The 12,532-nt window shown below is 36.5% G+C and overlaps 1 protein-coding gene across 2 annotated transcripts in view; it reads left to right on the top strand.

The window, feature by feature from the left end:
- The first annotated feature begins 7,418 nt into the window (after positions 1-7,418).
- Positions 7,419-12,532, top strand: part of MEIS1 (Meis homeobox 1) — a 114,516-nt gene continuing 109,402 nt past the window's right edge. Inside the window, exons 1-4 of one of the 2 annotated variants that reach the window (XM_075863119.1) lie at positions 7,419-8,044; positions 9,786-10,012; positions 12,091-12,232; positions 12,480-12,530. In XM_075863119.1, the coding sequence (XP_075719234.1) occupies positions 8,033-8,044; positions 9,786-10,012; positions 12,091-12,232; positions 12,480-12,530 (432 nt within the window). In that variant the 5' untranslated portion in view covers positions 7,419-8,032. The remainder of the gene's footprint in view (positions 8,045-9,785; positions 10,013-12,090; positions 12,233-12,479; positions 12,531-12,532) is intronic. The other variant, XM_075863120.1, reaches the window with a different exon arrangement.

The following is a 12,532-nucleotide window of genomic DNA, read 5'->3' as shown; positions in this document are numbered from 1 at the left end:
GTCAGTGTATGCAAATACCAACATAATGCAAGATGTTGTAGACTCGTAAATACCAGATTGTACTTTGCAGCAACTGCACGAATAAAGGTGCTGTATGGTGTTCATTGAATTTATATGCAACTATTATTTTATTTTTTAATTGTGATGGGTATGTGTGGGTGTCTGTACATACACAAACATATATATGTATATATAAACTATAAAATAAATAAATATACGTGTGTGTATGTATATATATATATATATATATATATATATATATATATATATATATATTACATATATACATATATATTGCATAAAAATAAATAGAGCACCGGTTTAATCTTCCGTATTTATCCCGTATATGTAATGTATAAGTGTGAGCCCCATGTTGGCTGTTTGTTGTATAGTCAGCGCTGACCTCTATGTGACTCCTGAACCGGACCAGGCGCCTTTTGTTTCCCCTGAGCTGAGTGCAGCCCTGCACTTCACATAATGCCCCTTGTCTTAATCCTGCATTGAACTCTTCAGCCTCTTTCCCTGCCGTTGCTCTCTTCTTCTTCTTCTTCTTCTTCTTCTTCGTCGTCTTCTTCTTCTTCTTCTTCTTCTTCTTCTTCTTCTTCTTCGTCTTCGTCTTCTTCTTCGTCTTCTTCTTCTTCTTCTTCTTCTTCGTCTTCTTCTTCTTCTTCTTCTTCTTCTTCTTCTTCTTCTTCTTCTTCTTCTTCTTCTTCTTCTTCTTCTTCTTCTACTATTGCCTCTAAACAACAGCACAACAGTCTACTCCATCTGTGCCCCCCCAGTGCCTTCTCTACCACCCCCTCCTTATCAGCAGCATTCCTGCACTATCTTCACAGAACATTTCCATATCTTCTCCTACAGTTTTACTATCTCCCTTCCCTCTCACCTCCCCTCCTTGTATTTTCCTTTCTCCTGGAAGGATATTTAGATAAATAGATCCCAGTTACTAATGGAAACTGAAGTAATTTAAACACCTAAGATTGATAAGATTGATACCTGATCTATTACTAACTGCAGGCAAACTTCAGGGATACTCGCTACTCCCTGCTTTACAGTCTATATAGTCCTCTCCTGTGCTAATTACTAAGGTCTAACTTACATATAGGACTATTCATCAAATAATCAGATCATTAATTTATTTCCATTATAAACCTTATTAAATGTTAAATGGCTGCTACAATTTTATTAACACCAGTTGCATGAGTGAAAACTAATATATTATTATTATTATTATTATTATTATTATTATTATTATTATTATTATTATTATTATTATATGTTTTCTTCTGCAGGACACAGGCTTCTTATAAGTATTAAATACTTCCCTTCCTTTCCCTCCTTAGCAGATGATTAATGACTGCCTCCTCAGCCTGTTGTTATGGTCAGTATATTACATCTTAGTGTCCGAACTGTAAGTTTGACAAAACTGTTTGCCAACAGTAAAACCTTTATCCACCATGAAACCTGCACAAACAATAAAGAACTACTAAAATCCCATAATCATCATCATCGTCATTACAACCGCGACCAGGCCCATGAATTGGGGGCTCTATGGAGTCCATGAAGTTTGTATCTCTTGAATGTAGCACTATAGTTTAAGCTGTATCTTTAGCTACATCATATTATTATTATTATTATTATTATTATTATTATTATTATTATTATTATTATTATTATTATTATTATTATTATTATACTATCGTTATTATTATTATTATTAATAATAATAATAATACAACTTATTGCATGTCATACACTGCAGTAAACACACTGATATTAAGTCGTTTCTTTATATAAATATTTTTCATAATTGTTACATTACTTTGCAATTACATGGAATCAAAAAGCCTGGGAAGATTGTTTTCTTAAAGCATAAATTCTTACCATTATTTTCATGGACTTGCTATTATACCCTGTGTTTTTGGGAATATTCTTCTATTTCATGTCTTTGCAGTATTATTCCACATGACAGACATGATATAGACGTGTTGTTGAGGATTAAGATGAATGATATGACCTTACCAGCTCAATAAACTTATTTTGGTGTCCATAGTTGAAGCCTGTTAAGCGCCAGATAGTGCCCCATGATGGTTCCTCTAAAAGGTGGCAGCTTAACTAACCCAGAAGATAACCTTCACTCCTCTCTACCTGGTCATTTCCCCTCCAGCAACATCACATTGCGCCTGATTAACCCTTTCCCTGCTGCTCTGATGTGTGTTCCCAGGCAACGATTAGAAAATCTGGGCTTGGATCTGACACTTTTACTGGACACTTCGATGACAGCCCCTTCCTTTTTCTAAATAGAAAGCATCTAAACTTTAGGATCATTAGGATAAGACAACAGATAATAATTGCCTGCTGCTTCATATATCATTGTGTACAATTATCTGCAGATAAGTAACAGCCTCTACAGTCACAAGATAGCAAAATCAATGAGTGCGAGCAGATTATAGACCTGTGATCGTAATAACATGCAGGCTATGACATCCCCCCTACATTATATAAGAAATAAAAGTACATAACATAAGCAGTACAACATACATAAGTTGCTTAAAAATGTTTATATGCTATATGCATTCGAGATAGATAGATATGATGATAGATAGATAGATAGATAGATAGATAGATAGATAGATAGATAGATAGATAGATAGATAGATAGATAGATGATAGATAGATAGATAGATAGATAGATAGATAGATAGATAGATAGATAGATAGATAGATAGATAGATAGATAGATAGATAGATAGGCAGGCAGGCAGGCAGACAGACAGACAGACAGACAGACAGACAGACAGACAGACAGACAGACAGACAGATAGATAGATAGATAGATAGATAGATAGATAGATAGATAGATAGATAGATAGATAGATAGATAGATAGATAGATAGATAATATATATTAGATAGATAGATAGATAGATAGATAGATAGATAGATAGATAGATAGATAGATAGATAGATAGATAGATAGATAGATAGATAGATAGATAGATAGATAGATAATATATATTAGATAGATAGATAGATAGATAGATAGATAGATAGATAGATAGATAGATAGATAGATAGATAGATAGATAGATAGATAGATAGATAGATAGATAGATAGATATGAGATAGATAGATAGATAGATAGATAGATAGATAGATAGATAGATAGATAGATAGATAGATAGATAGATAGATAGGCAGGCAGGCAGACAGACAGACAGACAGACAGACAGACAGACAGATAGATAGATAGATAGATAGATAGATAGATAGATAGATAGATAGATAGATAGATAGATAGATAGATAGATAGATAGATAGATAGATAGATAGATAGAGGTATCGAGTTTGTCAGATAAAGTAGAGATGAGTTTGTCATTTGGTGGTATCACACGCCACGATGCACAAAAGGAAGAAGAACTTAGAGGTAAGTTCAGCTCTGCTACGTCTCTACATAGGACTACGTTTTTCTGAAGTGTCTGTATGAGCCCATTAGCCTGTGCCTGGTGCTGGCCTTTGCCTGTGCTGTGCTTACACTATACGTAGATGATGGGTTTTCACAGTAAGAGAAAAGTGAGATCTCCCCATGGTGAGGTCCCCCCACCTCCCGCACATCGCAGCGCCCTGCTGATCGATTATTTGATCATTGATTTTCTCTCTGACCAATCCGTAGCCGTCCCTGCCCCGTCGCCTTCTTATTGGACGAGATGCTTTCTATTGCTGCCTACTGAGATTTGGGCTAGCTCATTCTCGCTTCTACGGAGGGGGGTTCTCTGTGTACTCTTCAGCATTCCATACAGTGTCATCATGTCTAAAGTTTTTATTTCCTGCAGAGTTATGTGTCTACATGTGCAGCAATTCAAAATCAATGTATAATCGGCCGAAAAAACCTGCAGGAGCCCCTAAATATTACACTTATACATGAGACCTCTATTATACATTACATTTATATGACATATTACACTTTTATTATACATTCTCTTTAAACATTACATTTATATGACATATTACATTTTTATTATACATTCTCTTTATACATGACGCTTATACGGTATTATACATACACTGACAGTATATGATAGTTTATTTTTATACATGACACTTATACATTCCATTTATGTTCTACCTTTATTTTATACATTACACCTATATACTGCACTTCATACATTACACTTGTGTTCTGCATTACACTTAAACATGACATTTATATACTGCACTTAATACTTTACACGTAGGTTTTTATACATTACACTTATATTAAACATAATACCTATATATTGATCTTTATGCATTACACTTATTTTAGACATTATATGTATATATTAACCTGTATGCATTACACTTCTAATATATTACAATTATATACTGCTCATTATACATTACCCCCTAATATACATTACATATATATACTGCTCATTATACATTACACTTATATTATATATTATTCTTATATATTGAACTTTATACATTACACCTATGATATATATTACACATATAGTCTGCTCATGATACATTACACGTTTAATACATATTACATTTGTGTTTTGAACTTTATACATTGCGCTTATATACTGCACTTTATATACTACACCTAAATGTTTCACGTTATACATTACATTTACATTTTGCACTTTATAGTTGACATTCCTGTACTGTAGGTTTTAAATGACACATATTGCTCTTCATGCATTCCAGATATATATTGCACTTTATACGTGACACATACATGTTACATAGAATATACATTGCACATTTATTCATACCACTATATGCTTTTAGGTACATTGTCACTTTGATCAGAAACAGAGGTATATACTGCCTGCATGCATTAGTGCTGCATTGTATACACTTTATTTATGGGTATGTGCTGTCTGCATGAGTATGTATAGGTGCTGTATTGTACACATATGTGCTTCATTCATGTGTATGTTCTGACTGCATGTGTATGTGCTTCATTCATATTTATGTGCTCTATTCATGTGTATATGTGCTTTATTCATATGTATGTGCTGCCTGCATGTGTATGTATTTCATTCATGAGTATGTGCTGTCCTCATGTGTATATGTGCTCTATTCACGTGTATGTGCTTTATTCATATATATGTGCTGTTTGCATGCGTCTGTGCTGAATTTCATGTGTATGTTAAGCTACATACTGCCAATTTATATAGCTGCCTCTGTTTGCATTTTTTGTAGTGTGTGTGTGTGTGTGTGTGTGTAGGTGTGTGTAGGTGTGTGTGTCTGCCTGTGAATGTGTATACTGAATATGTTGACTGTAAGCAAACATCTCTATTATTATACACTTTTTTTTATACGTTGTGACTGCATGTTGCCTGAACATCAAACTACAGGCTGCAAGCATATGTGTTCTCTACATGTGCCTGTGCTGGATGAATTTACATATGTGTTAGATGTATGTATGTGTTCTCTGTGTATCTATATGCTGTCTGCAATATATGTACTTTGTGTATGTGCTACCGGTATGTATGTAATTGTTGCATTTACATATGTGTAGCTTTTATGTACATGTTATGCTGCATATATATGCATTGTCTGCATGTCTATGTGTTTTGTAAATGTATCGTGTGTTGCTTGCATGTCTGTGTTATTTGTATATGTATGTGTTGTATGCATGTATATGTGTTTTGCAAATGTCTCATGTGATGCCAGCATGTATATGTGTTATCTGTATGTATATGTGTTGTCTGCATGTATATATGTTCTGTAAATGTCTCATGTGATGTCACCATGTTTATGTGTTATCTGCATGTATATGTGTTCTGTAAAGGCCTCATGTGATGCCTGCATGTATATGTGCTATCTGCATATATATGTGTTGTCTGCATGTATATGTGTTCTGTAAATGTCTCGTGTTGCCTACATGTATAGGTGCTATCTGCATGTATATGTGTTCTGTACATGTCTCATGTGATGCCTGCATGTATATGTGCTATCCACATATATATGTGTTGTCTGCATGTATATGTGTTCTGTAAAAGTCTCATGTGTTGCCTACATGTATAGGTGCTATCTGCATGTATATATGTTCTGTACATGTCTCATGTGATGCCTGCATATATATGTGCTATCTGCATATATATTTGTTGTCTACATGTATATGTGTCCTGTAAAAGTCTCATGTGTTGCCTACATGTATAGGTGCTATCTGTATGTATCTGTGTTCTGTACATGTCTCATGTGATGCCTGCATGTATATGTACTATCTGCATATATATGTGTTGTCTACATGTATATGTGTTCTGTAAACGTCTCATGTGTTGCCTACATGTATAGGTACTATCTGCATGTCTATGTGTTCTGTACATGTCTCATGTGATGCCTGCATGTATATGTGCTATCTGCATATATATATGTGTTGTCTACATGTATATGTGTTCTGTAAAAGTCTCATGTGTTGCCTACATGTATAGGTGCTATCTGCATGTCTATGTGTTCTGTACATGTCTCATGTGATGCCTGCATGTATATGTGCTATCTGCATATATATGTGTTGTCTACATGTATATGTGTTCTGTAAACGTCTCATGTGTTGCCTACATGTATAGGTACTATCTGCATGTCTATGTGTTCTGTACATGTCTCATGTGATGCCTGCATGTATATGTGCTATCTGCATATATATGTGTTGTCTACATGTATATGTGTTCTGTAAAAGTCTCATGTGTTGCCTACATGTATAGGTGCTATCTGCATGTCTATGTGTTCTGTACATGTCTCATGTGATGCCTGCATGTATATGTGCTATCTGCATATATATGTGTTGTCTACATGTATATGTGTTCTGTAAAATTCTCATGTGTTGCCTACATGTATAGGTGCTATCTGCATGTATCTGTGTTATGTACATGTCTCATGTGATGCCTGCATGTATATGTGCTATCCGCATATATATGTGTTGTCTACAAGTATATGTGTTCTGTAAAAGTCTCATCTGTTGCCTACATGTATAGGTGCTATCTGCATGTGTATGTGTTCTGTACATTTCTCATGTGATGCCTGCATGTATATGTGCTATCTGCATATATATGTGTTGTCTACATGTATATGTGTTCTGTAATGTCTCATGTGTTTTAATGCTACAATGTAACACTGTGGGCAGTGACTTCTCCAGCAGTCTCCGTGGAAGACATAACACCATAAACTACTATAGTGAATATATAAAGTGCAATGTGGCAGCCTGGCATGCCATGAGATAGAATGAGGGCATGCCTGCTGCAACTCTGTACTGCCAAGCTGGAGCTGTATAGTATAGTCTGTAGTTGGGAGCTGGGAATAGTTGCTCCTTTTTTTAGCTATATTATTGGAGTGTATGTGCTGCTGCTGCTGCTGTCTGGGATGTCCTCCTCCTCCTCCTCCTCCCTCCTTCTCCTCCACCCCCCTCTGCACATGAGCTAGTTGATGCAGCCCATTGCATTGTGTAAGACACGACCTGTTATGGCCACCACTACTTCCGGGTTCCAGCATTCTGGTCCAGACCCAGCTCTCCGCCTGTGCAGCACACACACTGGGAGCAGGCAGCAGCAGTGATCGGCAGCAGTGGCGGTGATCGGCGGTACTCACACTCTCCTCCTGTCCCTACAGCTGATCACAGGGAGAAGGAAGGAGCTGCTGCTGCAGGCTGCACACCCAGAGAGGAGCCCGAGCCCCCTGCACTCTGCATCTGGACACTATTTCACCAGGAGATCGCCCATCATTCATTCAGCACCTTGACAAGCGGCGCACCTATGATTGACAGCTCAGGTGGCGCACAGCCATGAGACTTTCCCCCAGCTTCCTGCGACTTTTAAACTCATTTTAAGGGAAAAGGGAGAATTTTTCAGCTCTGGGAAAGAAAAGTCTGAGAGGCTGAATGACTCTTCTGTGTAAACTCTGGGAACTCGGAAGAAGGATTTAATCTACTATATCTATTTCTATATCTCTCATCATCACTTGGTGGAGTAATTGATTGTCATCCACACTGGCCTTATATAGGATATATCTCAAAGTCAAGTAGCCAGGAGTTAGGAAGGCCGATGGCTCAGAGGGTAGGTACTCACTCATACATTTAAATGTGATGGAAACGTGGCTCAAACTCAGGCTGGGGAAACTTTTTCCATGTGAGAAGAGATGATGTTTTCACTTTTTATTGGAGTGCATTCTTCATTGCATACTCGTATGTGTATATATATATATATATATATATATATATATGATCATATACAATGAAGTGTACGTGCACATAGTGAGATATATACAGTATTTTATATTATATACATAGGGGCATGTGCAATGTATTTAAAATGTACATTAAATACAGAGCAATACAATGATGCATGTGTTTATATATTTAGATGCTTATATCATGCACATTAACATAGGCGCTCATATACTGTATATCTATAGATATAGGGACTCATGTAGCATGCAAAAGATATGTACTCGAGGAAAAAATAATTCTGTATGTGTTCTATATATTTATATTATACACATATACAAAGGGGCTTATCATATAAAAAGGGCAATATTTTACCATGCACATAGACATAAGTGTTCAGATATAACAGACATACATAGGGGGACTATATTACTATATACATAGAGGCTCATATAAAATTCAATGGCTTATCCCTAATCTATATTATATGTGCAATGCGATCATGTAGGTGTCCTATGTGTTCTATACTTTCATGAACCCTATGTACAGCATATCTGCACATGTTTCATAAAGACATCATTAACTCTTTAGAACTGGAGCAAAAATATCTCACACATAGGCTTTGTCTACTTTATCCTATGACTTTGGAAGCACAATATTTATATATATATATATATATATATATATATATATATATATAGTGTAATGCATGCCTGTGACCAGTACACCGTTGGTACTGTTGACAGCAGCAGCCAGTAAACAATGCGAGTTTCCAAAGTGCTGGTGCCTATAGGAATGTAGAGTCAGATCTAAATTCTCCTAAAGATCTGTCACTTCAGTCAAGTTGTATTCCAAATAACACAAGTAATCTTAATTGCTGCCTCTTCTTGTGAATATGTGCACATAATCAGGAGCCTTGCAATAATTAAAAGTCATTAAACTTTGCATAATATGAGTGCTGAGCCATAATGAGCTATCTGGAGTAGAAAGCTGCTTTGTTGCTAACACTTAAGCCTTACAGAACACAAGCTATTTACTAATATCCACACTCACTGATCGTTCCTAGTCTGTATAATTGGAAGATCTGTCAGAACTTTTGATAAGAAGACAACATATAGTACATAGTGAATAGAACAGGTACTGCAAGAGCTCCACACAAACTGGAGGTCATCATATTATACACACTATATATATATATATATATATATATATATATATATATATATATATCATAGATATGAAATAAGCCCCAGCTGACACTTCAGGCTGACTTCCTTTAATTGGCCTCATTGGCACATGTTGGCATATGGTTATTGAATTAGGCAAACCCTTCTCGGCTTCGTTTTCAGCTTCACTTCCCAACTGTCACATATCAAATACATTCACTCCTTGTGATTTCCATTGGGTTTCTCCATGTGAACAGTGTAAAAAAGTGAATGTTTTAAAAAGCTAAAAATCCTTCAAGCCTGGCCGAAAGAGAGAGACATCCAGAGCAGCCACAAGCTTCTTCTCCATGGAGAGAATGAGGAGGATGATGATGATGATGGTGGTGGTGGTGGAGGGATCTGAAGGCCCCATCTGATGCTCTATGCTCTCCCTTGTCTGATGGTGTCTTTCTATCTGTCATACAGTACGACGACTTGCCCCATTACGGTGGGATGGATGGAGTAGGGATCCCCAGTACCATGTATGGGGACCCCCATGCTGCTAGGTCCATGCAGCCTGTTCATCATATGAATCACGGTCCTCCTCTGCACTCCCACCAGTACCCGCATAGTGCCCATACCAACGCTATGCCCCCCAGCATGGGCTCCTCAGTCAATGACGCCCTCAAGAGAGATAAAGATTCCATCTATGGGTACGTACAGCTGACAGCTCTGCTATGTATAATACACCCTTACCCCAATAATACCCATCTAGTATGGACACTGCTCATCTGTGTTCTGAAACGTTTCCAGCAAAGGCTTTAAGTTAAAATATAAACTATAGCAAAGTTTTTATCTGTTCAGCTCCTATTTAGTCCATAGAGAATATGTTATTATAATGTGTAATTTATGTATCCGTTGTAGACTTTTTTATATACATAAATATTCTAACTTTGTCCGACACTTTGGTGTTTTGTGTACGGAGGCGTCGGGAAAGTTTAGAAACTAATGCGAACATTTGTAATAGCAGCTGCCAATTGCTAGAATTGTGTGTGGATGTGTTGTGTTGTGTTGTATGGCATGACTTTGTAGAATGAATGGGCAGAACGTGTATGTAATAAAAAAAAAAAAAATAATATATATATATATATATATTGTTTGTTTTTTCCTTGACAAAGATACATTGCTGCATTACCCTCAGTTCTGTAGTTCTTTCTGTGAATGTCTTAAATAAATGAAAGCCACACGCTCTGCTTAATGTGAACACAAGTGTAATCTCCCTCATTTGTCGCACACTACCACTAATCTTACCAAGTTTATTTAGGCTGGTAACATAGTATCTCTTGCACGAAAAGCTTCTCGCTCTTCCAAAACCAAAAGGAGAAAGTTCTTTCAGAATTTAAATAAAATAATTTATTCACTTTAACTTGGGTTGTAAAGTTCCTGGAGCTCCCATCATTACCGCATTCAGATAGCACAACACTTGTATTCAGCTTATTATACCGTCGTATACAGGGACAGATATAGTAGTAGTGTAAGGAAAAAAGTTTTTTTCCTATAAGAATTTTATACGTATTACTATAATTATTAATACTACTTAAACTGCTGTTATTAGTAGTAAATTATTATTCAACTATTATTAATATTGCTTCCATTCCTGTAATTGCTAATACTATTACCATTACTAATTATTTTAATATTACTACTATTACCACCCACAGCAACATTATTATCACTATTTATTACTAATCTAAACATCCTGACACTTTATACGTTTATTATGTATTATTGTATATTTGTTACTTTGTATCTTTGCATCCAAATAACAAACAAAGCCAATCCGAACTTGTAAAGCATGTTAACCCTTTCATAGACGTATCCTTAGGATATGGCATCTTGTGCACGAGTTCTTAGAAACTAATTAATATCGTATTTTATAACTGTAGCTAATAATGTGATCACAGATCATATCATTATCTCAATGTACTGTATAGAATAAGGGAAGCCAAAGTAGATGTCTGTGTGGTGTAGTTGAGCTGTATTCGCTGCCGACATGAGTGTTGATAACTGTTGTGGGAACCATCGAGCCACACTGATTGTTGTGTATCATAGCGTTATTTTTTTGGGGTGTTGTAGTGCGGCTGAATGTGTATTTGCTGTAGTAGGGGGTCGTAACAATCATACTGGAGCTAGATAGAACTAAACCAAAGCGCGTTCTTGTCTGTGTATATTCGCAGCGAATTTATGATTGTGGCTGTGTCGTGTGTTCATTGCTATTATAGAGTCAAATAATCCAAAGCGCATTGCATTTGGGTGTTGTAGTGTTTGGCTGCGAATGTACATATATATATATGATGTGTGTGTGTGTGTGTGTGTGTGTGTGTGTGTGTGTGTGTGTGTGTGTGTGTGTGTGTGTTTACAATCATACACTGACTGTTGGGTCTTGTAGTAAAATAATCGCATTTTATCCGGGTGTTGTACTGCTGTGTGCTTGTGTATATTTGCTTTGTGTTGTTTGTCGTTATATTGTAGAGATTGTAACAACACACTAAGGTACACCGATTGTGCTGTATATTATACAGACAGATACATACAATATATCGCATTGCATTGTGGAGTTGTAGTGTTGTTTGCCTGCCTGTGTATGTTTGCTGTGAATATGACTGTTGATGACCTGGGCCTGTGGTGTTGTGCAGCACCGAACTGGCAGGAGCATAGGGGCAGATACCCTCTCTGATCATGTGGCACTGGTGGGTACATGCTTTATTGATTTGTTGTGTTTCTCTTGCAGACACCCCCTGTTCCCTCTATTAGCACTGATTTTTGAGAAATGTGAATTAGCTACATGTACCCCCCGAGAACCAGGGGTGGCAGGCGGTGATGTGTGTTCCTCTGAGTCTTTCAATGAAGACATTGCAGTATTCGCCAAACAGGTCAGCCAAACAATGCATGAATGATCCCACACAACATCCCTAATATTGTCTGTTTACATGTCTGTTTATACCATACCTATACATACATACATACATACATACATACATACATACACACACCCCCTGGTAGAACTCATGAACTGGATGATAACTATATACAAACTTTAGTGATTGGCCCTATTATTATAATGAGTCAGGAACCGTAATAGCAACTAAGTGATTGTGTTTCCCTATTATCTGGCTTCAGATTCGAGCAGAAAAACCCTTGTTTTCTTCAAATCCGGAATTGGATAACTTGGT

The sequence above is a fragment of the Rhinoderma darwinii genome, chromosome 4 (assembly GCF_050947455.1).
Source record: "Rhinoderma darwinii isolate aRhiDar2 chromosome 4, aRhiDar2.hap1, whole genome shotgun sequence".
Taxonomy (NCBI): Eukaryota; Metazoa; Chordata; class Amphibia; order Anura; family Rhinodermatidae; genus Rhinoderma; species Rhinoderma darwinii.
This window is presented reverse-complemented; position numbering and strand designations above follow the sequence as displayed.